The sequence below is a fragment of the Schistocerca nitens genome, chromosome 4, assembly GCF_023898315.1.
Source record: "Schistocerca nitens isolate TAMUIC-IGC-003100 chromosome 4, iqSchNite1.1, whole genome shotgun sequence".
Taxonomy (NCBI): Eukaryota; Metazoa; Arthropoda; class Insecta; order Orthoptera; family Acrididae; genus Schistocerca; species Schistocerca nitens.
Genome location: NC_064617.1, coordinates 486,906,787 through 486,932,723, shown reverse-complemented (window position 1 = coordinate 486,932,723; position 25,937 = coordinate 486,906,787). Strand labels below are relative to the sequence as shown.

The window sequence follows — 25,937 nt, the reverse complement described above, 5'->3', positions numbered from 1 at the left end:
GGGTGTTGGCCCTGTGTGCCTCGGTCGTATGCAGTCCTGATTGTGGCGCTCACCTGCACGGCGCCAAACACGCATACGACCATCATTGGCACCAAGGCAGAAGCGACTCTCATCGCTGAAGACGACACGTCTCCATTCGTCCCTCCATTCACGCCTGTCGCGACACCACTGGAGGCGGGCTGCACGATGTTGGGGCGTGAGCGGAAGACGGCCTAACGGTGTGCGGGACCGTAGCCCAGCTTCATGGAGACGGTTGCGAATGGTCCTCGCCGATACCCCAGGAGCAACAGTGTCCCTAATTTGCTGGGAAGTGGCGGTGCGGTCCCCTGCGGCACTGCGTAGGATCCTACGGTCTTGGCGTGCATCCGTGCGTCGCTGCGGTCCGGTCCCAGGTCGACGGGCACGTGCACCTTCCGCCGACCACTGGCGACAACATCGATGTACTGTGGAGACCTCACGCCCCACGTGTTGAGCAATTCGGCGGTACGTCCACCCGGCCTCCCGCATGCCCACTATACGCCCTCGCTCAAAGTCCGTCAACTGCACATACGGTTCACGTCCACGCTGTCGCGGCATGCTACCAGTGTTAAAGACTGCGATGGAGCTCCGTATGCCACGGCAAACTGGCTGACACTGACGGCGGCGGTGCACAAATGCTGCGCAGCTAGCGCCACTCGACGGTCAACACCGCGGTTCCTGGTGTGTCCGCTGTGCCGTGCGTGTGATCATTGCTTGTACAGCCCTCTCGCAGTGTCCGGAGCAAGTATGGTGGGTCTGACACACCGGTGTCAATGTGTTCTTTTTTCCATTTCCAGGAGTGTATATATCTTAACAGTCCAGTCACATAAATGTGACCACCATCGTTTATGTCCGACGTCAATAACGACTCACAGACAGCAGATGGTAGCACTAGCAATGGAGAGTATATAAAGCATGGTGGGGGCTGGGGGGGGGGGGGGGGCAGGGACGCAGAAGACAGTGCAGTCGTTGTCGTACTCTGGAAAAGTAGCGATTTATCTTACCTCCAAATGGCCATGATTATTGGCTTTCGGGCCAAGGACGGAGGCATTTCCGAAATGGCAGTTTGTAAACTCTTTGCGGTGCCACCTTGGTTAACTCATTAATGTGCAAGGTATGCTTCATGATACATTACTCATTTGTTTTTATTTTAAACTGTTACCACAAGATGGAACAATGTAGATTGTTTATAACTGTTTCTGTGTACAGTCAATGGACGCCACTTCATAACAAAAATATCATTATAGTGCAGGAAGCCATTTCCTCTTTCCTCTGAACTGACAAAATAATGTGTGACAGGTATGGTTTTAGTGTTTACTCAGGATAACAATTGAACACTATGTTGCTTCTGGTTGTAAAATCTTTATCTAGGCTTATGTGATATAATCATACTTCTTTGTATGATATATTATACAATGAGAAACTATCACTTCTTTTATACCTAATTGAATTTCATTCCTTTTTCTACTTTCAGAGTACGATAACGGATGCAATGGACTGCAGAAGTCATTTTGCTAATTCTTACATAATCTACTTTATCGGTAGGTAAGATAAAAGCTGTTGTAACCCAGACGATCTCTGTGATGCGGAAGAGATTCTAAAAATACTTAAGGATCTCAGTGCTGAAGATAATACCTTCAAAAAAGTAGAAAGAGCAGATGAACTGGATTTAATCCTTCTTCTACCATATGATGAAAATGGTTCCAATTTTAATGGTGCTCCTAGTGATTATGAAAGACCCGTTAGTTTCAGTGACAATGGTAAAGGAGTTCTTTTGTCCCAGTAGAAGTACAAGCCATTTCAGGAGAGAAACAGAAACGATGTAGTTTTGCAGCCAGTGATAGAAAGCAACAATGTAGATAACAATACACAAGAACTATCAAAGAAATCTGAAACAATATCATGAAATTGGGTATCAAAGGAACTGAATGCTATGAGTGTTGGCAGTCAAGTACATTTCACAGATAGGAAGTTTTCGATCAAAATGAAATGATGAAACTTATAAAATTGATCCTCTTTTGAAAAAGCTCAAGACCATATTTCTGCAACTTATTCAGCCACTAGGACGTTCTTTCCCTTTAGATGAAGCCACGGAGCCCTGATATGGACGTAACAGGATGAAACTATTCATAAAGGGAAAAACAATTCATTATGCGAACAAGTTATGGCTCCTTATGACATCTAAGTGCTATGTTGTGAAGTTCAGTCTATACACTGGTGCTGCTGATAAAGAAGAAAGTAAAACATTGGGAATTTCTGTTACAGAAAAATTCTGTTTAAGTTTTCTTCCTTCTCGTTCTGTTGTCTTTGTTGACAGCTATTTCAATTCTCTGCCCCTCTTGGAACCACTAACCAAGCATGAATTACACTACACTGGCAGTATTCAAGGAGATACGGTTGAGAAAGCACCACTGAAAGACTTGAAAAAGGAAACTCGTTTTTCTTATCATATTTTCCGATATGAACAATATAGCCTGCTAGGGTGGCTTTGGCAACAGCTAAGTGACAGTAGCAACGAACCAGCAAACGGACGTTTGCCTCACCAAGGGGAGCTGCAAGAGATGGAGAAAACATAATGAAAGCATGTAACTGTGGTATGAAGGCTTTCATGACCGGATGACATATCTTCTGATAAACCTTCCGGGATGTAAGGTCGTGGTCCATGAAACTCTTCAGCTCCTAACGTTTCGTCCAGAGCTGCGCTGGACATCTTCAGAGGAGTGTTTCTCCTCCGGTGAGTCTTGCCGACCCGTTCATGGACCACGACCTTACATCCAGGAAGGTTTACCAGAAGACATGTAGCTGTGGCTCAACAACCTTAGTACATCTCTATGGCAAAGGGATGGGATGAGTTAATCTTTCGACAAACTGATAAGTCTGTATAGAACCAGGGTCACTTCAAGAAAAGCTACTGACCTCTTGTTAAATTCTGCCTGGGCAATAGCCTCATCAAAGTGTGAATGTTACATAGAAAGGTGAAGAACAGAGGTTCACTGGAGCTCCAATGAAGTATTGTATTACCCCTGCTGACGTCACAAGAAATAGATAAACCTCAAGAGCCCATGCCAAAGTCCAGGAAAGGTGTACCAAATCATATCCTCAGAGATAATGTTGGAGATATGGTGGGCAAACTTCTCACTCAGAGAAGATGTAAAAGTTGTGGAAACTGCACAAAATTTCATTGCATTAAGTGTAATGTAGGTCTTCACCAAAATTATTATTATTTTTTTTTTGCAATATCATAGTTAAAAACTGTGCAAACTACAGAAAATATCACTAACATAATATTATGTTGGGTTTCCTCCAGATTATTTTTTTTTCAGTACCATAAGTGATTGAACTATAAATGGTGAAAAATAGTAATCTATCAATTTTTATGAATAAAATAAGATTTAACATTTGTTCCTTGACACATGAAAAATTACAGTAGCTATTGAACTAGTAGATGTTAATGCCCAGCGTATGTTTTATCATTTGAGAAATAAATCTGTGTAAAAATTTAAAAAAATATTTAAGTTAATGATACATGCTGCCACCATTGAAAGAACTGCTTTGACTTCATATTAATCATGAACAAAAACTTAGTCTTGGGCATTAATGGGTTAAAATATACCATGCATGGCGAAACGGCACTACCCAAAACTGGCGCTGAGGCAGCTGTGATGCACCATGGGCCATAGATGACAGTGGTGAACGAGGACTGGAGAGATGTGTATGGGCGAATAGATAAGGCAACTGCTGAGCAAATTACCACTCAGACAGACCAAGGGGCTACCAACGACTGTTCAGTGAATATTGCTGCATTATGTGCCTCTGCAGCAGGCATCTGGTTCACGCACCCAAGCTGACTACTGTTAGATGGTGATTAAGCCTTGAATTTTCACGCCAGTACCGCAACTGGAGTCCACTGTATGGCCGCAGGTAGGCTTTTGAGATGAATCACTTTTTATGCTCCACTGAACTAAAAGCAAACACCATGCAACAATGGCAGGAGGTTCCAGGCTGGAGGAGGAAGCACCTTTATCTGGGGAACGTTTACATTGCATTCCTAAGGTGATCTCGTCATTCTGGAAGGAACAGTAGATCAAAAAAGGTATGCATCTATCCTTGGGCACCATGTGCACCTCTCCAAGCAGTCTGTTTTACCTCGGCACAGTGGTATCTACCAGCTGGAAATGTAACATATCACAACCTTACAGTGTATGCATGTTCTTTGAAGAGATCTGGATGAGTTTACCATACTCATCTAGTCACCAGACTCCCCAGATTTAAACCCAATTGGAAATCTGTGGGACCGCCTCGATAGGGCTGTTCATGAAATGAATCCTCAGCTGAGAAGTCCATTGCAGCTGGCCACAGCACTGGGATCAGCACAGCTCCACATTCGCGCAGGTACCCTCCAGAACATGGTCGACTCTCTACCTGCATGTGTCGCAGTAGTCAGTGCTGCAAAAGGTGGTTTTTCAGGCTACTGACAGATGGTAACATTAAGCTGACTGGACAGTGTATGTCTCTTAACCAGTCCACGGATCTTGGTGACACCAAACGCAGTTCAACGAGTTCACCAGTAACTTTTCTTAATAAATTCTTTTCCATCATGTGATGCATAGTTTGGACAGCAACCCCAGAGTCACACGCTGGGCCGCCCTAGAACCCAAATTCATAGAAACATGTGTCACACGTTCCAAGCCCTATACAGAATCAATTCAAAACTGTCCATAGTTTCCTGGGAAGACTAAATCCATTCACAGATTCAGTAAGGTCAGTAATAAGGAAATAATTTGCTGAAGGAAACGTCTGCCAAGCCTCTTTTCATTCATGGTACACATCATATACAAAAAGCACATTTTGCGTTGGGCAGGGTGCTTCACTGGATTTAAGTCTGATGGCAGGAATATTCTGTAGCTGGTTGCACAGAAGTGAGTTCTAATGACTAGTACACTTTTGGAACACTGCTGATTTTCGTCTAGTTGACGATGGTACAATATTATATAGTGGAGGTATCCCTGCAAGTGGTGTTGATTCAGTAGTGACACTAATTGTTCTCATTGTTCCATTTAGTTTAACATCAACTTTACGTGTCAATGCACTGTTTTTCATGCTGAAGCACGGTACTCTGCCGCAGATTAACATAGTGACAACGTGGCTGTCTGAAGAGTACATGCATTCGGTCTGCATCCTGACCCAGCTAGTTTTCTAATAATATCAATCTAGCACAATAATGGATTTTGCATTGATATCAGCAATGAGATTAACCCTCAACCTTTTACTAAAATAAGCTTGTTTCACAATGTAGCCAAATAGCTTACACACCTAAACATGTCTGTAATTTTTACAACGTCAGTAGGGTAGCTGTACTACTCCAAGCACAGTCCAAAGTGTCGTATAGGTTCGATAATCCAAGATGGTGAAACCAGTCCAGTTGGTGGACTAAGTCCAATTCTCCTAAGTATAAAATCCAGCACTGCAGACCTAGAGATATAAGCACAATCTCTATAGCGATCCAAGATGGCGGACCTGGAGATTTGAGTACAACCCTGTGACATCACAATCCAAGATAATGGAACTGAACGTATGAATGCAGTTTTAAGACTGTGTACATCAGTGTCATGAATATGGTTGCCATGTCACGTAAATCCAAGATAGCATACTTGAAAATTCGAGAAAAGTCTGTATGGGTGCCAGATTGCTTGTATTCTAAGTATAGAACCCAACATGACCACTCGGTTTTCCTTGGCATCATAGTGGAATTCTACAACTTATGCTAAGATTAAAATGGCGGAAAATTCAAATAGCCTAGTTTAAAATGGCATCTAGGATATTTTCCCCCACCCCTCCAATGTCACAGTTCACTGATGCAACATATGTGTCTGAACAACACACACCCTTTCCCCCCAAATGCCAATGGCGAGAGCCCAGTTGTCCTAGGTTTAAACATTTCTGAGAGGATAGGATGTGATTAATTCCATCTTTATTTAAACTAAATGCAGGCGAGTCCCTTCCATGGTCACGGTCCTGCAGGCCACTGAGCTGCCAACGCCATCCAATGCACTGAGCTCCCTGCCAGCCTGTCATATGTGTGTAGCTGGCCGCACCAAATCTGTCAGCTGCTGTCTGGCGCGAAGTGTAGGAAGAGCATGGCGATCACATTTCAACACAACAACACTTTTAATCATCTGTCAATGCATCTCTTCTTATAGAAATACATGTGAAATTCAGATATACCTGCTCATTCTGTGCAGAAAATATTGAAGGCTGTTAATACAGTGTGCATGTGTTCCTTCTCGAAGAAAATTACAAACTGGCATAACACAAACTCGTTTTCTTCCATAAATTAAAAGCGTGGGATGTTCAGTTACTGTTGAGGTGTTGGCTGATTTCGGTCCGTGCAGTGATCAGATTAGTGTTCTAACTAACAGAACAGAGAAGTACATTCCGTTTTCAAAGAAAGTAACCAATAATATCAAACCGTGCGCACTGCAATCGCTAAGATTCATGCAGGCACCACTGCAGAAACTTGCTGAAACGATGCATCAGGAAGATATACATCTCCCTCAAGCTGCATATCCCAATTATGCTAAGTTTCACCTCATGACAAAGAAATGGGTCTCCCCAGTCATATACACGACTGGCCATTAATATTGCTACACCACGAAGATGACGTGCTACAGACGGGAAATTTAACCTACAGGAAGAAGATGCTGTGATATGCAAATGATTAGCTTTTCAGAGCATTCACACAAGGTTGACGCCGGTGGCGACACCTAAAACGTGCTGACATGAGGAAAGTTTCCAACCGATTTCTCATGCACAAACAGCAGTTGATCGGCGTTGCCTGGTGAAACGTTGTTGTGATGCCTCGTGTAAGGAGGAGAAATGCGTACCATCACGTTTCCGACTTCAATAAAGGTCGGATTGTAGCCTATCGCGATTGCGGTTTATAGTATCGTCATATTGCTGCTCGCGTTGGTCGAGATCCAATGACTGTTAGCAGAATATGGAAGCGGTGGGTTCAGGAGGGTAATACGGAACGCCGCGCTGGATCCCAACGGCCTCGTATCACTAACAGTCAAGATGACAGGCATCTTATCCCCATGGCTGTAACGGATCGTGCAGCCACGTCTCAACAGATAGGGACGTTTGCAAGACAGCAACCATCTGCACGAACAGTTCGACGACGTTTGCAGCAGCATGGACTATCAGCTCGGAGACCATGGCTGCGGTTACCCTTGACGCTGCATCACAAACAGGATCGCCTGCGATGGTGTACTCAACGACGAACCTGGGTGCACGAATGGCAAAACGACATTTTTCCGGATGCATCTAGGTTCTGTTTACAGCATCATTATGGTCGCATCCGTGTTTGGCGACATCGCAGTGAACGCACATTGGAAGCGTGTATTCATCGTCGCCATACTGGCGTATCACCCATCGTGATCGTATAGGGTGCCATTGGTTACACGTCTCGGTCACCCCTTGTTCGCATTGACGGCACTTTAACAGTGGACGTTACATTTCAGATGTGTTACGACCCGTGGCTCTACCCTTCGATCCCTGCGAAACCCTACTTTTCAGCAGGATAATGCACGACCGCATGTTTCATGTCCTATACGGGCCTTTCGGGATACAGAAAATGTTCGACTGCTGCCCTGGCCAGCACATTCTCCAGATCTCTCACCAACTGAAAACGTCTGGTCAATGGTGGCAGAGCAACTGGCTCACTACAATACGCCAGTCACAACTCTTGATGAACTGTGGTATCGTGTTGAAGCTGCATGGGCAGCTGTACTTGTACACGCCATCCAAGCTCTATTTGACTCAATGCCCAGGCGTATCAATGCCGTTATTACGGCCAGAGGTGGTTGTTCTGGGTACTGATTTCTCAGGATCTATGCACCCAAACTGCGTGAAAATGTAATCACATGTCAGTTCTAGTATAATATATTTGTCCAATAAAAACCCGTTTATCATCTGCATTTCTTCTTGGTGTAGCAATTTTAATGGCCAGTAGTGTATCTACAGTCAGTGAAGAAACTCAATGAAACCACATTGGCTGTCGTAATTGCATTCTATAGTAAACTTACAGGCAGTGTCATAATGGATGCAGAATATGAGCATGCAGTGAGAGTCTGGCATGAGTTTAATATCTCTAATATAGGGGAGTGTGGAAGTATTTATATGGATGCAGACATTTTCGACCGATTCCAAGTATATGCCTGGAAATGTACTCACTGGATTCTGCATTCTGCTTCATTGCTCCAGGGCTTTAGTGGGATGCAATGCATGTGTCAACAATGAACTCATAACCTACATTGACATGCTGTAGTTTTATTCAATGTGAGATTGGCAGGAAATTTACCAATGTGTCCATTGCCACATCAAGGCAAATAGTTTCCATGACATACACAGCCGTTTGCTATTATGTCCAGAGTATTGAATTTCGTGAAATGGATCCCACAGCAAGCTGCTGACAATGCTGGAGCGAAACACAAGATACATTGTACATTATCTAAAACTCCAGCAATGTCTCAAGTTGGTATTGAAACTGGATACAGTCATCTGTGCTGTTTTCTTGAGAGAGTGCCTCTGGCTGAAGGAAATCATTGGTGTAAGAGAGCTTCCACAATGTGTTATTTAGAATAATATTTTTATAGATCAATGAATAATACAGTTTTCCGCAAAACAATGGAAAACGATAGAGACCAGCACGAAATTCTCTTAGCCACTCTTAGGGACAGTCATTATGGTGTGAGAGAAAATATTCTCATCAAATTTTGAATCGGCCACAATTTTCAGTAAGGAAATTTTCACTCTTGAAATGGAGAAGGTTTCGACAGAGTTCACGAAACCTGTTTATGCAGTGGTGTGATGGACCTGTCTAACCAACAATCACCCCAGTTCCATTATGAGGTTGCAAACACTAATTTTTCACCGAAAGTTATTTTATACGGCCACAGACAGCTTCATTTATATGGTATCTGTTGTCCATATGACATAGTAAGGTCACACATCTTAATATGAAGGTCATAATGCCTATGGCCTTGTGGCCAACAATAATGTTAGTGATTTGGTTAAAGATGAGGCAAATTTGTCCCAGATTGTGGAATTCGTACATCTCCACTAGAAAGAGTGTGCATAGGGTACAGGGACAGTGGGCGCGCGAACACACACACACACACACACACACACACACACACACACACACACACACACACACACGTTCCAGGTGATCAAAAAGGGCCCGCATCTCGTGGTCGTGCGGTAGCGTTCTCGCTTCCCACGCCCGGGTTCCCGGGTTCGATTCCCGGCGGGGTCAGGGATTTTCTCTGCCTCGTGATGGCTGGGTGTTGTGTGCTGTCCTTAGGTTAGTTAGGTTTAAGTAGTTCTAAGTTCTAGGGGACTTATGACCACAGCAGTTGAGTCCCATAGTGCTCAGAGCCATTTGAACCATTTTTTTGATCAAAAAGTGAGTATAAATTTGAAAACTGAATAAATCACGAAATAATGTAGATAGTGAGGTACAAATTGACACACATGCTTGGAATGACATGGGGTTTTATTAGAACCAAAAAAACACAAACGTTCAAAAAAGTCCGACAGATGGCGCTTCATCTGGTCAGAATAGCAATAATTAGCATAACAAAGTAAGACAAAGCAAAGATGATGTTCTTTACAGGAAATGCTCAGTATTTCCACCATCATTCCTCAACAATAGCTGTAGTCGAGGAATAATGTTGTGAACAGCATTGTAAAGCACGTTTGGAGTTATGGTGAGGCATTGGCGTCGGATGTTGTCTTTCAGTATCCCTAGAAATGTCGGTCGATCACGATACACTTGCGACTTCAGGTAACCCCAAAGCCAATAATCGCACGGACTGAGGTCTGGGGACCTGGGAGGCCAAGCGTGACGAAAGTGGCGGCTGAGCACACGATCATCACTAAACGACGCGCGCAAGAGATCTTTCACGCGTCTAGCAATATGGGGTGGAGCGCCATCCTGCATAAACATCGTACGTTCCAGCAAGTGTTTAGCAGCCAGGCTGGGGATGATGCGATACTGTAACATATCGGCGTACCTCTCACCCGCCACGGTAGCAAGTTTGCTATCCAGCTCCATCTGTCGGACATTTTGTGAACTTTTTTCGTCTTCTAATAAAACCTCATGTCATTCCAACCATGTGTGTCAATTTTTACCTCTCGATCTACATTATTCCGTGGTTTATTAAGTTTTCAAATTTATACTGACTTTTTGATCACCCCGTACATCAGTGAACGGGTTGTAAGGTATGGCCTCAATAGTTTTCACGATTGACAATTACTTGAAGAGCCTTTGTGATAGTGTTGGTGGTGTGACAATCCTCCACCGTATATGGTGTGCCATGTCAATATTCAGTTATGAAGACATGAGATGCATACTCGATCACAGCCGAAAATCGGCCTATATGTCATGGTCATAAGTAAGACATTTGTGAGGATGGGATCGAAACCCTACTGTATTCACACGATTCAGTTGAATGATAGTGTGGATGTATATGTGGTTTATATAGAAAAAATGTAAGTAGATGTATGAGGAGTAACCAAATTATACAGTGTTCGACACTGTAAAATTTGGTTCAAGTATATTTCAAGCTGTTGAAAACATCAACGTTTCAATCTGTGAAAAACGTAACCTGTGAGGCCCACTGCGTATAAATTTTCTTGTGCACTGTTAAATTATTTCTGAAAATACTGTATACCGTTATTGTTCCTTGTTTTTGCATAAAAAATATAATAATTTACTGAACTGTAAGACAGGAATGAACTATTCCACTCTGTGGGACATATATTATGAGAAAAACGTATTATGCTGATTTGTAAAGAGTAAAATCAGTTTTGAAGAAAATACACATTGTCACGTAGAAGAACGTGTAATTAGATGAATGACGAACACTAACTTCACTTAACGATGGTTTATTCAGCACTTGCACATACAAGAGCACGGAGCGAACTGCCTTTAGCCGGAACACATACGGTATATATACAGTTACAGAACATTCCAGTACAATGATTCTTGACATTTGTGGAGACTTCTAGAATCTACTCGAACCGAATATAGAAATTAAAATCGTACTGTCGATGTTAGTTTTGAACTCACAACCCTTCATGAAAGGGTCTAGCATCATAAACACCACACCACAGTGCCACTCAGCTTCTTCTGCGATATTGCTCCCACCTTAAGTGAACAGAGTCTCGGTGATGGGTCCTCCTAGTCCGGGAACGGGTCATCGGTCCTGCATACTCCGACTCTTGATGACTGAATCTCGCCCTGGTGGTGATCTTCTTAGAACTTCCTTTGCCGCTACGCTCTTCGTCACCTTTCCGTTTGTTGCCTGTCGCTGGAGCTTCGAATTTACCCTGGGTTGCAGGATCCTTAGAGGGCTTCATTCGAACGACGTGGACCGTATCTCTGATCTTTCGTCGTCTTGTGTCGGGGTCGAAATCTTCAACTCCATAAGTAACATCAAACAACTGTTTTACAACTTTATAAGGTCCAAAGTAGCGCCTGAGGAGCTTCTCAGAGAGACCATGCTTCCAAACAGGAGTGAACATCCAGACGAGATCACCAGGCTGGTAGACAATGGGGGCGGTGGCTCGCATCATCCTTTCGGCGATCGTTTTCTTGAGCCTGCAGCGTGCGGAGTCGAGTTAACTGCCGAGCTTCCTCATCGTTCACGTCATCAGGATGTAACGGAAACACAGTGTCAATCGTCGTAGTCGCCTCATGCCCATGCACCAGGAAAAATCGCGTATATCGTGTGGTGTTGTGTTTGGCGGTGTCGCAGGCAAACGTCACGAAAGATAGTACCTCATCCCAGTTGCTCTGCTCAACATTGACGTACATTGATAGTATGTCGCCCTAGTTCTTATTAAGGCGTTCAGTAAGCCCGTTAGTTTGCGGATGGTAGGCAGTCGTCATTTGATGAGTAATGTTGCATCGACGGTTTATCTCAGACACAAGATTCGATTGAAAATCTTTCCCTCGATCCGTAATTAACGACCTTGGGCCATCGTGTTTTAATACAATGACTTCCACGATCAATTTGGCTACCTCGGATGCTTCGGCTGTTTTCACGGCTTTTGTAATGGCATAGCGTGTCAGATAATCAGTGCGAACAATAATCCATCTATTGCCACTAACAGACGTTGGAAATCTTTCGAGGTGGTCAATACCAACACGCTGGAAAGGCGTTTCGGTTGGTAGAATTCATATGAGTCGGCCAGGTGGTTTCTGAGGAACTGCCGTTCTCGTCTGGCACTCTCGACAGTGCGACACATAGTGACAGACACTCCTAAATAAACCTGGCCAGAAAAATCTCTTGCGGATTCTATCGTATGTCTTAATAAATCCTAAATGTCCGGCCTCAGGTGTGTCATGGAACTTCTGTAGAATATCTAACCGCATGTGTTTAGGAATCACTGGTAGATACCTCTTTCCAAACGGATCAAAGTTTTTCTTGCAAAGTAATCCATTAGCTACCTCAAATTGTCCTTTCACATCCTCTGATCGATTTAAGGCAAGCAGAATTTGAGATATCTTGGCGTCCTTCTTCTGCTCAGCAGAGAGATCCTGGAGTGCAGCGAGACAGTCACTATCTTCATCATAGTCTTGATGGTCTTGCACAGGGTTTCTTGAGAGACAGTTGGCATCTTGGTATTTTCTTCCACTTTTGTACACTATGGTAATGTCATACTCTTGATGACGTAGTGCCCACCTGGTGAGTCGTCCTGCTGGATCCTTAAGACCTGTCAACCAAAAAAGTGAATGATGGTCTGTAACAACTGTGAATGGCGTCCCCATAGATATACTGTTGAAATTTGCACATGGTCCAGATCACAGCAAGACATTCTCTTTCTGTAGTTGAGTAGTTCCTCTCGGCTTTTGTAAGTGTCCTAGAAGCATAGGCTACAATCTTCTCTTTTCCATCCGAAATTTGCACCACAACAGCACCGATCCCACACCCACTGGCATCTATTTGTAGTTCTGTAGGTGCTCGCTCATCATACAGACCAAGAACAGGGTCAGTCGTCAGAGTTTTACGCAGCACATCTAAAGAATCTTGTTGAGCACCACCCCAGATAAATTTAACATCGGCTTTTAACAACTCTTGGATGGCCTGGCTTTGATACAAAAGTCTTCGATAAAACGACGGTAAGAAGAACACAGCCTGGGGAAGCTTCTCACATCTCTAATACTTTTAGGACTAGGAAATTCCGTTAGAGATCTAACCTTTTCTGGGTATCGCCGCACACCTTCTTTTGACACAAGGTGTGCAAGTATTCTGAGTTCTTTTGCTCCAAAGAGACATTTTCTTGGATTAAGTTTCACTCCACGTTGTTGGAGACACTTAAGAACGGCCCCAAGTCTTTTTACATGTTTATCAAATGTCTCTGAGAACACTATAATGTCATCTAAATAACAAAGATCTAAATAACAAAGACACATCGTCCACTTCAGGTGCCATAGAAGATTATCCATCATGCTTTCATAAGTTGCTGGAGCATTACACAAACCAAACGGAATTACCTTAAACTTATACAGGCCCTCATGGGTGATGAATGCAGTTCTCTCACGATCAGCCTCGTCTACTTCGATTTGCCAGTATCCTGAGTACATGTCCATGGTTGAGAAAAACTTAGCCCCTTTCACACAATCTGGTGTATCGTCAATTTGTGGAAGAGGGTAAACGTGCTTTCTAGTTATATTATTAAGCTTCCTGCAGTCAGCACAAAAGCGCCAACTGCCATCCTTATTCCTGACGAGAACCACGGTGACCACAATGGACTCTGCGAAGGCTGAATGATGTCATTCTTCATCATTTTCTCTACCTCGTCGCGAATTATTCAACGTTCCGTTGCTGACACACAGTATGCTCTCTGGTTTATTGGTTGATGGTCTCCAGTGCTAATCTGGTCCTTCACCGTCGATTTGTCAAATTTGCTCTTCACCTGTGGATTGAAGCATTCTGAGAACTCTTGAAGAATGACAAGTAGCTTCTTCTGTTGTTCCTTAGCGAGATCTGGTGATAATCGAGCTAGAAGATCTTGTCTCGTAGTGGTAGCGCCAATTTCGCCCACAGACTCGACATGGGAGGTTTCTATGAAGCTCAGCTGTTCGGCAATTAACGGCTCAGCGTTTGCTACGCACATGCGTCTTGGCAGGATTGCGGTTCTCAGAGACAGTTAACTATCCACAATTCACCGAATCCGTTCTTAAACTAGACGACAGAAGATGGGATGACCAAGTTATTTTTCAGTGGTATGCTTCTCTTACATTCCACTACAAGGTCCATGAGTTGATGCATTGCATGACACATGAAAGTTACCTTTCTAGCGCTGACTGCGGGAATGATCACTTCATCCAGCACACATAGTCTCCACACACTCGGATGCGCATCTTCTTGTGCACAGTATCTCATGTCGTCTAGCATAATCTTCGAGCGACCACAATCTATAATTGCCTGAAAAGCTTTCAAAAAGTCCCACCCGAGAATGACGTCATGACTACACTCATGTAAGACGATGAATTCTAAGGGCTGTGTATGGCCACGTATACCCACACGAATGACATATCTTCCTGTAGGTTTTACATATTTCCCATTAGCCACCTTCAGCAGAGATGTTTTGTTGTCGACGAATACGGTTTTCTGCAACTGGCGACGGTACTTCTCCGAAATGACTGAATATGATGCTCCAGAGGCCACAAGATATCCATGAGGATATCGACATAGTTTTCTATCATTTTTGTAGTGATCGACGGCAGAGGATTTTTCTCTTCGGCGTCCTCTCTTCCAAGGAATGAGGCACCCTTTAGTTTTCCAGGTTGCGGTGGCTAGGTGATCGGCTGGAGCTTCTAAACGGCGATGGAGACCTTGACCGGCGTGTTGGAGAGCGTCCTTTCCAGCGGCTAGCTTGCGGCGATGATGACCTACGTCGTCCTGCACCCACACCTTCTTGTTCATCTTCGTCGTCCCGAAGTTGCCGTTGGCTAAGACCGGTCTGCTGGCACGGGCGTCATCAAATATCCGTCGCCTTTCTCGACAACAACACACCACATGTCCCGGTCGTCCGCAGTAGAAACATACTGGTTGGTTACCCTGGGTCCTCCAGACGTCAGTCTTCCTTGGTGCCCAAACAGGTTACTCATGCGGCATTGTAGGAATGTAACTTCGCCTGGGTCTCGACTTTTTCACCGTTTTAAAGGGTAATGAAGGACGAGAGATTGGGTTCAATGTCTGTTCAACTTCCTTCCTTATGACCTCTTGAAGCGTCTCGGGTTTTTGCTCGCCGTGCAATCCAAGTGCCTTCTGAACTTGTGAAATCAATTTCTTCCTCCATCACAGACATCGATAAGACGTCTGGAAGCCGTTCAAACTTCTTGCGTGCAATTCTTTTTTGATGCATTGTCTCGATAAACTGGCATCATTTTATGAAGTCGTCTGCTGTCGAAACCTCCTTCAGAGTAGTGCTTGATACATGTCGTCAGCAAGACCCTTCAAGAGATGTACAACCTTATCTTCCTCCTTCATATAATTATTTACTGAACTGTAAGACAGGAATGAACAATTCCACTTTGTGAGACATATATTACGAGAAAAACGTGTTACGTCGATTTGTAAAGAGTAAAATGAGTTTTGAAGAAAACAAATATTGTCACCTAGAAGTGGGTGTAATTAGATAAATGACGAACACTAACTTCACTCAAAGAAGATTTCTTCAGCACTTGTACATACAAAAACGCGGAGCGAACTGCCTCCGGCCGGTAGACATACCGTATGAACACAGTTACAGAACATTCCAGTACAATGATTCTTGACATTTTTGGATACTTCTAGAATGTGCTCGAACCTAATATAGAAATTAAAATTGTACAGCTCAGGTGAACTTTGAACTCACGACGCTCCATGCAACAGTGTTGTATCATAACCACTACACCACGTTAACTGTGCTACCCGTTATCTTCTGCGACAATAGTACAGATATATCTACTTTGTAGAATGCGGGTCATTTATTTTTCTTTCTGCACCATACCTGTGCAATAATTGTTTACGATATGAGATTGCTAGACCATATAACTTGCATTTACATCTGCATTGCACACGCTTTTTTCACGGAATGGACCCACTTACACTTCATTAACAACTGAGAGACAAGTGTTTTATTCGTCCCTATGTTTGGTGGTTATGAAATGAGATCTTTTGCCATGCTAGTACATAGGAAAAGTCTTTTCTTACATCTCTCAGGAACATTACTTCTAGGGAGGAGGGATGGGAGATTACCCAATAATTAGCTTGTTTTATTCCATAGCAAAACAGAACATATCGTCCACTGCATGTGCAGGGGCCGACCTGACTCTTAGTTAAAGGACAAAAGTTGAGCCATAATTTCTTAGATTGATACAGCAATGGAAAAGCGCAACGGAAAACGCACGTGATTGGGTATGACTATACAGTGACTAGTAAATTTGTTCATAATCGCTGAACATTTCTAGCACGGTCCGAATAATTTGGATGTCTCTCAAGGTGAGTGGAACTGATTTGAACTGATAACTAATTCCGTAACAAAAATAGCTAATTTATTGGATGAAATCATCTCCAATTAACATGACGGAAGACAACACTAATCTCAGACAACTGTGGTTCCTCACACATATTCATACATAAAAATGGGACATACATAAGCAGATATACGCAAGCAAGGAGGGACCTATGGTAACAATCTCCAATAAAATCGGCGGTGTCCAACCCACACGCTTTAAGTTATGGGTACAGATGTGTATTGGTTATGCTTGGAGACTCAAGTTCTTTTTGAAAAAAGGAATCATCAGTAAAGGAATATTGATCTGTTGCCATAAGGTGTCCAGTACTTCACAGAGGCCGGACTTGAATTTATCCAACATATCGTTCCAAAGAAAAGGAACCACATTTGGTAGTTGAATCGAAAGAAACATGCTCGCTCAGGGCGAGTGGATAAACTGTTCACAAGAGGCATCACTCAAAGACGAAGGTGAGCAGCCTTAATCATAAAAGACGACAAATCCGCTTCCCTACTAGAATTTCGTTATTGCTAAGACTTCCTTCCGATTAAGGCTCCATTCACATGACCACATTTTATAATTTTTTATAATTAAGGAGAAAACTGGACGAACGACTTTTCACTGATAGCTTGTGATGAGCTCACTGATAAACACAACGTGAGAACAATGTCTGAAAGCGAGATTCTAAGTTATACACAAAATTACTAATATTCACACTTAAAACCAGATTGAAGAAAGCACTACTGATTACTGGTTAATCACGAAGGTGTTGATACCTTCTAGTCTAACAACGATGTAATTTACACAGCTCAACCCGACTGATATTAGGCTCTTGGTCCAGAGAAACATCAATATTCACCAAGGTCTCGACGCAGCGTGTCGTCCTACCTATTTTAGAAAGCCTCCCGGATGTAGTGCCAAGTGTGACTTCATCAGCGTGTGGCGGCCGATGTCCAATACCCAAGAAATACAGAGTAGCGCCGAGCATTAGACCAACCAGCAGTTTGCAGAAAAGCACGAGAGGTCATTGCACTAGCCTCCACCGACAAAAATTTCGAACAGATAAACGGACTGGAACTTTCCACAGTGTCCCACGCTGACTTTGACTCAGCCAATCGCAACGCATACTTTCTAGAAAGGTGCGAAAACCTTGTCTCTACCAGTAAACTCAAAGCTCCAAGCTAGATTTGAAATAAGCACTACCAAAGTAAACTGAAAGAAAACTGCCTTGACTTGAAACCACAAAGCCATATTCCCATCTCATACAGAAAACTAAATCAGTATTTGGTATCAGGAAGGATGAAACTGCTGAACTCAACAATGGCATGAAAAATAAAATTTCCCATAAAATTCTCTCTTCAAGCACCGGCATGCGATTTAAATTCAGTACAGGTAGTCACAGAAATGACAGAAACGACAAACTTAAGAAACTGTACCTTTGACCACTCGCATGGCTGAAAAAAAATTCTACAGAGACAGATTTTTTTATGAAGAATGAGGATCTAACAAATTTGTTACACGATATCTGCATAGATTTATACATCAAAAGGAGCTTAATTTCTGATCAGACTTTTTCGTATCTTGTTATATAGGTAAAAAAACAAAAGAACAAGTTTTTGCCCCAGTTGGGTTCAAATTTGATCATCAAATGACAAGAATTCCTAACAACAATTTAATACTTAGGTTAATGGGAATGAAAACATGAAATTAGAGCGGTAATATAAGAGTACTGACTGTGTACATACAAAAGCCATTAGAAGCAAAAATGCGCTTAACAAATAAATTAAGCTGACAAAACATATTGAAAGAAGATGTAGAAGCACATTACTAAATTCATTTAATTGATGTAACTATGCAGATGTATATGAAGCGTTCAACCATCGTCTCTAAGTAAATAGGCATGTTGATCTAATTCGAAATCACATTTATCAGTTACAGATAAAAGCAATATATTATGGACATATATTCTTAAAATATAAAATCATCTATAATAGTAGATCAAACAGTACAAACTAGTAAACCACAAAGTATATAGTGGTCAGCAAATTGAAATGGCACTATTCAGATCAAAATTATAAATCTTCACACAGATGTTGTCAAAGGAAGAGAAAGTAACACAAACTAAATCCTAAACTCAAACAACAAAGAAACGCAATTGAAGGAAAATATGTCCTGCGTATACAAAAATAAGGACATGAAGCACAAAAAGGATTAGATTTTGGTCACAGCTTGATGGAAACACTTTAAGAATTACTACGGAACAGAAAGACTAAGTACCTTAAAAGTTCAATGTGAACCTACTAACAAAAGACAAAAAAAAAACAGAAAAACAAACATGGTCATTTCAAAAACAGACAGAAAACAGAACAACGAACGCTGACCATTTATGATGATTATTAAACAAGTAAACACTTCTCGACTTTCTGCAGCGCCAGAAGGCGAATATCTAATCAAGGCACTTCACTGTTTATAGTTAATTACACAAAAGGGATATGAAGAATTGTGCTGACATGACTGGACTATCCCTACCACATAATGACTTGGATGGGAGTCATTGGGTCAAACTTCATTGCCAGAGCTCTTCAAAAGACAAATTTGCATCCGCCCAGTCCCCAGACACTGAAGGAGAGTCATTCTAGACTGTCGTTCATCAGCCTCGTAATCAGTTCCCTTTGGTAACATTCACAAATCAGCAGTTTCGTGTGGATAGCAAATACCTCAATGTCATTACCTTATTAACAATTATTATTCATCAGTTCCCATATGGCGTGAAATTCAGCGCAGTTTACGCCTAAGTTCACTACAACAACAGCCAGACTCCTGTTAATGGAAGAGTTGATGTTCATTTGACGCACATTCAGTTATGGCGTCTGCAGCATCATCTCTTCCTCCCACAGAACATATTACAGTTCATCAAGAAATTAACATCACATAATCGACAGCATGTAAATAACGTTCTGAGACGTGACAGAGGGTGTTTATGGTACACAGTCGACAGAAGGTAGACAGTGTTCGTTGTGCATGGATTCATGAAACCATAGATCTTGTTCATAACACACAAATGTCAATAGACAAATAATGTTCATAGTGCACCTATTCATGGTACATCATAGTTTCTTGACGTAAATTATGTCTGTGGTGCACCCACAAATGGCATATTTGAGTTTGTTGATGTGTGTACATCTTGTAGACTGGGCATCAAGTCTTTCTCTTGGTCACTGCCTACCAGGGAGCACCTCGCTGTTCTCTATTTGTCAACATTCTACTTTCATTCTTGAATGCCTGGTTCCTACAGCTGTGCAGGAGCTGGAATGATACAGTCTGAATTGACAACTGCTCTGGCTCTCACTGTTCTGACTGACGTCAGAAGATGGTTTGGGAGCGATCCCACACGAACTCCCATTGACTTTGTGACACCATAAGCTTGTATTGCTGATGGTGTTAGCCAGTGTGCTGCTGCTTTGGTGTGAGAGGAGCTGAGGTGCTATGTGTTGTATATGGTTCTCCTGTCTACCACCATCTAGGTATTGGTCGTTCACCTGACCATTCTGATAGGTTGGGGGGGGAAGGGGGGGGGGGGCAACCATAAAGCTGACCGTAAAAACAGGCTGACCAGTCTACCAATTCACTAGTCGAGTTGGTCAGCCCTGATCCACTCACATGTATGTGGGTGATGGTCTTGTAATCAGTTCCATTATTTGGGTGTGTTGGCTCAATCACAAGCCATACCTGCATGCCCGACTGCTACCTGTCAGCCCACACTTCCTCAATGCATGCAGCACTCAATGGTGTCCACATACAGTCAGCTGGGTCACAGATATGGTTGGCGTGTAGGTCAGCTGACCAGCTGGGCTATGAATGCATGCATTAAACTGTCCATACACAGGCAGGCTGGTCCACCAAGCAGCTCACCCCTGAGCCACTCACTTGTGTGTTCCAGCCAGTACACAATGTCTGGTGTGACTTCTTCAGAGTGGGGGCAGCCGATGGCCAATCACCAAGAACTACAGAGCAGTCCCAGGCGCTATACCAACCAGCAAGATGCAAAAAAGGGTGGGAGGTCATTGCACTAGACCTATCCTATAAAATTTTGAACATAGAACTTCTCACAGTATCACACACTGCGTTTGACTCAGTCAGTGGCAAAGTATACTTTTTAAAAAGGTGGAAGAAACTAGTCCTTTCTGGTGAACTCAGACCTCCAAGCTAGGTTTGAAATAAGCACTACCAACGTTGCCAAGCCCTCACACATAGAAAGAAAGAAGGGAAGCAGTTCTGACTTGAAACTACAGAGCCATATTCCTATCTGATGCGAACCATTAAATCAGGACTGGGTATCAGGAAGGATGAGGCTGCTGAAATCAATAAACGAATGAAAAATAAAAGAAAATTCCCCATATAATTCACCCTTTAAACGTTGGCATGTGATCCACATATAATATAGACAGTTACAGAAGTGATTCAAACATACAAAACGAGAAATCACTAAATTATGAATGTGTAAGAAAAAGATGTATAGTTTGACAGTGTTCAGGTGTGATGGCCATGCACTTCCCACACTTCTCGCCTGACAGCATCTGGCAGACTTGGTGTGGCCAGCTACACGCATGAAGAAGCTTCATCGATAGCAGTGGCAACACTGCAGCCTGCATCAACTTAGCGAGCATTCTTAGAATCACTGAATAGACAACTAAGAGAGAACTGAGCAGTGTTGAATTAACTATTAAAATTTTATTAACTAAGAAAGTACAGGATGACTTAGTTATGATTAATTTATAATAGAAGTTATTGCTCTTAGATAACTAGACTGACTGTGACTAATTGTGCTAACTATTATTTTACACACTCTCTCTGAATGCAATCGGCGGTAGGTGAATTCCACCACGCTGTAACAATAGCTCATAGTACAGGTCACTTCTTTAGCTTAGTACATGTTACTCTTGGAATCTCTTTACAAGTTTGCGAATGGAAGGAAATCCACACATTGTGCAAGAGTGGTACTATCAATGGCTAAAGGAGTTTAGCTGTTGTATTGTATGTTAAAGTTAATAGAAGAATGTCCTGAAACAGGGGTAATTCAGAAGTGCGGGTTTAGGCGCTCAGTCCGGAGCCGCGCGACTGCTATGGTCGCAGGTTCGAATCCTGCCTCGGGCATGGATTTGTGTGATGTCCTTAGGTTAGTTAGGTTTAAGTAGTTCTAAGTTCTAGGGGACTTATGACCTCAGCAGTTGAGTCCCATAGTGCTTAGAGCCTTTGAACCATTTTTGAAGTGCAGGTCCATCTCACAAGTTCACTTTCCACTGATTCTTTCAATATACAAACCTCCGACAGCACAACACAGAATCATGTAGTTTGAAGGATAATACATAGAAATTGCCATTTGAGACATATGAGTTTTATTCTCATAGTTTGGAAACACTTTTCCTACTATTGATTGTAATGTTAATACTAAATCTTGTCCACAGTTCGGAGAGTAGGTTCACAACATAAAATTGCCCTAATGGCGTCTGTTAACAATACAAATCATCTACCCAGCACCTACCCAAGCAAAATCCCTAAGAAAAATCCTTTCTCTCTGTTAAAATTCCAGGAGTAAAGCTCAAAAATGGCTCTGAGCACTATGGGACTCAACTGCTGAGGTCATTAGTCCCCTAGAACTTAGAACTAGTTAAACCTAACTAACCTAAGGACATCACAAACATCCATGCCCGAGGCAGGATTCGAACCTGCGACCGTAGCGGTCTTGCGGTTCCAGACTGCAGCGCCTTTAACCGCACGGCCACTTCGGCCGGCAGGAGTAAAGCCTCATCCCAGTCAATAGAACGTCTGTACCATCGTTTCTCACTGGCAGCAGTAATTAAACACAATTTCTTGTATGTAGCCTGACTACGCCCATACTCAAACTCTACATGATCTTTACGAGATATGCTAGAAATGGAAGGAATACCCGCATTTTGCTTAAACACACAGTTGCCCCAGCCCAGCCTACAATAAGTGTATAAACTTAGGGCAAGCGAGCTCTCACCATTGGCATATAGGGTGGTAGTGGGGGAACTGTTTATTCATGTAAGCTGTGTCAGTGAACTGCGACGTCAGAGGGGTGGGTTAAATTGTTTCGATGTCATTTTAAACTCGACTATTTGGTTTTCCAACCACTTTAAACTTAGCACAAGTGACATAAAGCCACTATGATGCCAGTGAAAACCGAGTGCCCTTCATTAATTTTAAACTTAGACTGCAAGGAATCTGACAACTGTGCAGCAAGTGTTCATATCGCTTGGTCTATCAACTCTGATTTAAGTGATACGGCAACCACGCTCATGACATTGACGTAGGTGGTCTCAAAACTTCACTGATATCTTCAGATTCGCCATATCGGATCTACATTTTGGATTGTGGTGTCATAGGGCTGTACTCATATCTCCAGGTCCGCCGTCTTAGATTTTATACTTAGGACAATTGGGCTAGGTCCAACATCTCGGATTTTTTAATTTTCCATCATTTTATACTTAATGCAACTGCCCTACAGTGTCATAGGAGAGGGGAGAAAACGCTCTAGTCCAACAGGGCAGTATTCAATTTCACACCAATTTTTGTATTTCCCTCGAATTTCCGAATATCTCGCGATCTTTTACGTAAGACTATTGAGCTAGTTCCGCCATCTTTGACTGGTGCACCTATATTATACTTTGCATTGCGCTTGGTGTGGTACAGCTATGTTACTAACAACACATCGAAAATTCCTGTGTGCTGAGGAATCTGACAACACCTTAAAACCAGCAGTAACAAAAAGATAGATACCTTAATCTACTTTGAACTGTCGATATACTCATACAGGAATGCACTTAGACATGAGTTGTTAGTTTAATATATTCTCTGTCACTTTGAAATAAAGTTTGTAAGAACTGTAAATTTTACACACTCGAGACAATGACAATCGATTTTAACACTGAAAATTATTCTTCCTGACAATTTTTATATCACGTAATTACTGTTAACTTGAAATTGAATTATTGTTCTAAAACTTGCACAAACGTTCGCAATAATGCTAAATCATTTCCCTGTAGAATCTATTTGAAAGTGTTACTTGCTGAATGGCAAACAAATTTACAAACCTGACTGTATTTTTTCATCGTTCCTCAGATATTCCGTGATATTGTAATTCAAGTTTATGTCCCACCTGATTCCAATACAAATTGACTATAAGTTACGAATAATGTTATTAAAATGGTACAACGAAAATAGGAACGAATTCATATGAAATTGATTACTTACATTGCTAATTCGCTTATTTTTGACACCGTGTAATGAACTGTCTCACAAGGATTAACACATTTGCAGCTGACTGGTTTACCATTTTTGTCAGTCAGATGTTCCAGGTTCTTAGCATACGGCGCAAGACAAGCAAGACCTCTGACATCACATATCGGTCTAATACCTGCAAGGAAATGAATAAATTGCTTTGTTAGAAGCAACTTACAATGTTCATAAAAAGCATAGGAAATAGTGATGAAGAGAGTTTTGAAATGGAAGTCGTCGAGTCGTCAGTGAGAGCTTTAGAGACACACAAGTCATTGCATTTGAAAGCACTGGAAACGAGATTACTGAGGAATATCGAAGCAACCTTCCTAACACTCATTCAGTGTGGTTACCTACAAAATATAAATTTTAATCAGAATACCAACATAGAATTCTGAATCCTGTACTTCCAACAAACAGAGCCCAAGAATTTCAGAAAGATATTTAATTGTCACAAAGATAAAAAAAGGCCTTAATTTAGTTATATACGTCACAGTTCACAGCTATATTAAGGGAAAATCATTCTCGGGCAACTGTATTTAAAAGAACCCATGGAAAAGCTGTGTCACATATCTGAGATACCTTCATACATAGCTCAGGATGTTGGCGCTACCATAATTACCTTGTATCTCCTCAGCTTCTTCTGATTGCCTGTAAGAGCTAACGCAATACACATCTGACATTTTTTAGATCAAAACTTACTGCCGCACTACACCTTTACGAAGTATCGTTATCCGACCTGCTTCATTGCGAAGTATATGTGTGTGAACAGACACAGAAAATAACAATTACTCCGAGAAAAAACGGCAAATTGTATAAACGGATTTTGCAATTTGTGACATTTTGGTACTGCATTATTTAAAAATAAATAGCCTATGACATTGTGTTACATAATGGGGCTGCACCAGTGTGAGGCTAGGCTGCATTGTCAACAGATTTCTCTCTTCCCTTCCCCACTTTTCCCTAAGATGTCATGCAACATTGCCAGATTTCCCCCTACAACCACTCTGACACAGGATTACTGCCTTATGCATTAAATGGAAGGAAATTCAAAATTTGGTAAGAAATTCAAAATAGACGAATTGCCTGATGTATAAAATGAAAGAGAATCTAAATTTGGGGCTACTTTTGAAAAAAGATATATAGCGTTTTCCACACTCCTCTGATGTCACAGTCAGAATCTAGTGTAGAATGGCGGAAAATTAAAAAAAAATGAAAGCTGTACAGTAGTCCTATTGGCCGAAAATCAGACTGGTGGACCTGTGCATTAGAGGCCAGTATGGATGGTTGGCAGGTTACTTGTTCTATGTAGTCTACAAGATGGCTGAACTGGGAATATAGTGCCAGCCTGCATGTTTAACAGAGTTCACCAGGCCTATGACATCAGAATCCAAGATAGCGATCCATTATGGCAGACATGGAAAGATGACATCATAATCCCCATATGGCTGTCTTTTTTGTGTATTCTAAGTTAAGATCCTACCCAATGTGTCATTATTCATACTGAGATGACAAAAGTCATGGAATAATTCCTAATATCGTGTCGGACCTCCTTTTGCCTAGTGTCGTGCAGCAACTCGTTGTGGCATGGACTCAACAAGTATTTGAAAGTCTTCTGCAGAAATATTGCCCATACTGCCTCTATAGCGTCCATAATTGCGAAAGTGATGGCGGTGCACAAAATGACCTCTCCATTAGTTCTAATAAAGGTTCGATGGAGTTCGTGTCAGGAGATCTGGGTGACCAAATAATGCACTCGAATTGTCCAGCCAAGCAGGGTAGCCGCGCAGTCTGGGGCACCTTGTCACGGTCTGTGCGACTCCTCCTGTCGAAGGTTCGAGTCCTCCCTTGTGCATGGGTGTGTGTGTTGTCCATAGTGAAAGTTAGTTTAAGTTAGATTGAGTAGTATGTAGGCTTAGGGACCTTAGCAGTTTGGTCCCATAAGACCTTACCACAAATTTCCGATTTCGAATTGTCCAGAGTGTTTTCAACCCAATCAGGAACAGTTATGGCCTAGTGGCATGGTGCATTGTCATCTATAAAAATT

The 25,937-nt window shown here is 42.3% G+C and overlaps 1 protein-coding gene across 1 annotated transcript in view; it reads right to left on the bottom strand.

The window, feature by feature from the left end:
* The window catches only part of LOC126252378 (sodium channel protein Nach-like), a 169,311-nt gene that overhangs the window by 36,967 nt on the left and 106,407 nt on the right, over positions 1 to 25,937 (bottom strand). The window contains exon 7 of the mRNA XM_049953269.1: positions 23,867 to 24,029. Coding sequence (XP_049809226.1) covers positions 23,867 to 24,029 — 163 coding nt within the window. The remainder of the gene's footprint in view (positions 1 to 23,866; positions 24,030 to 25,937) is intronic.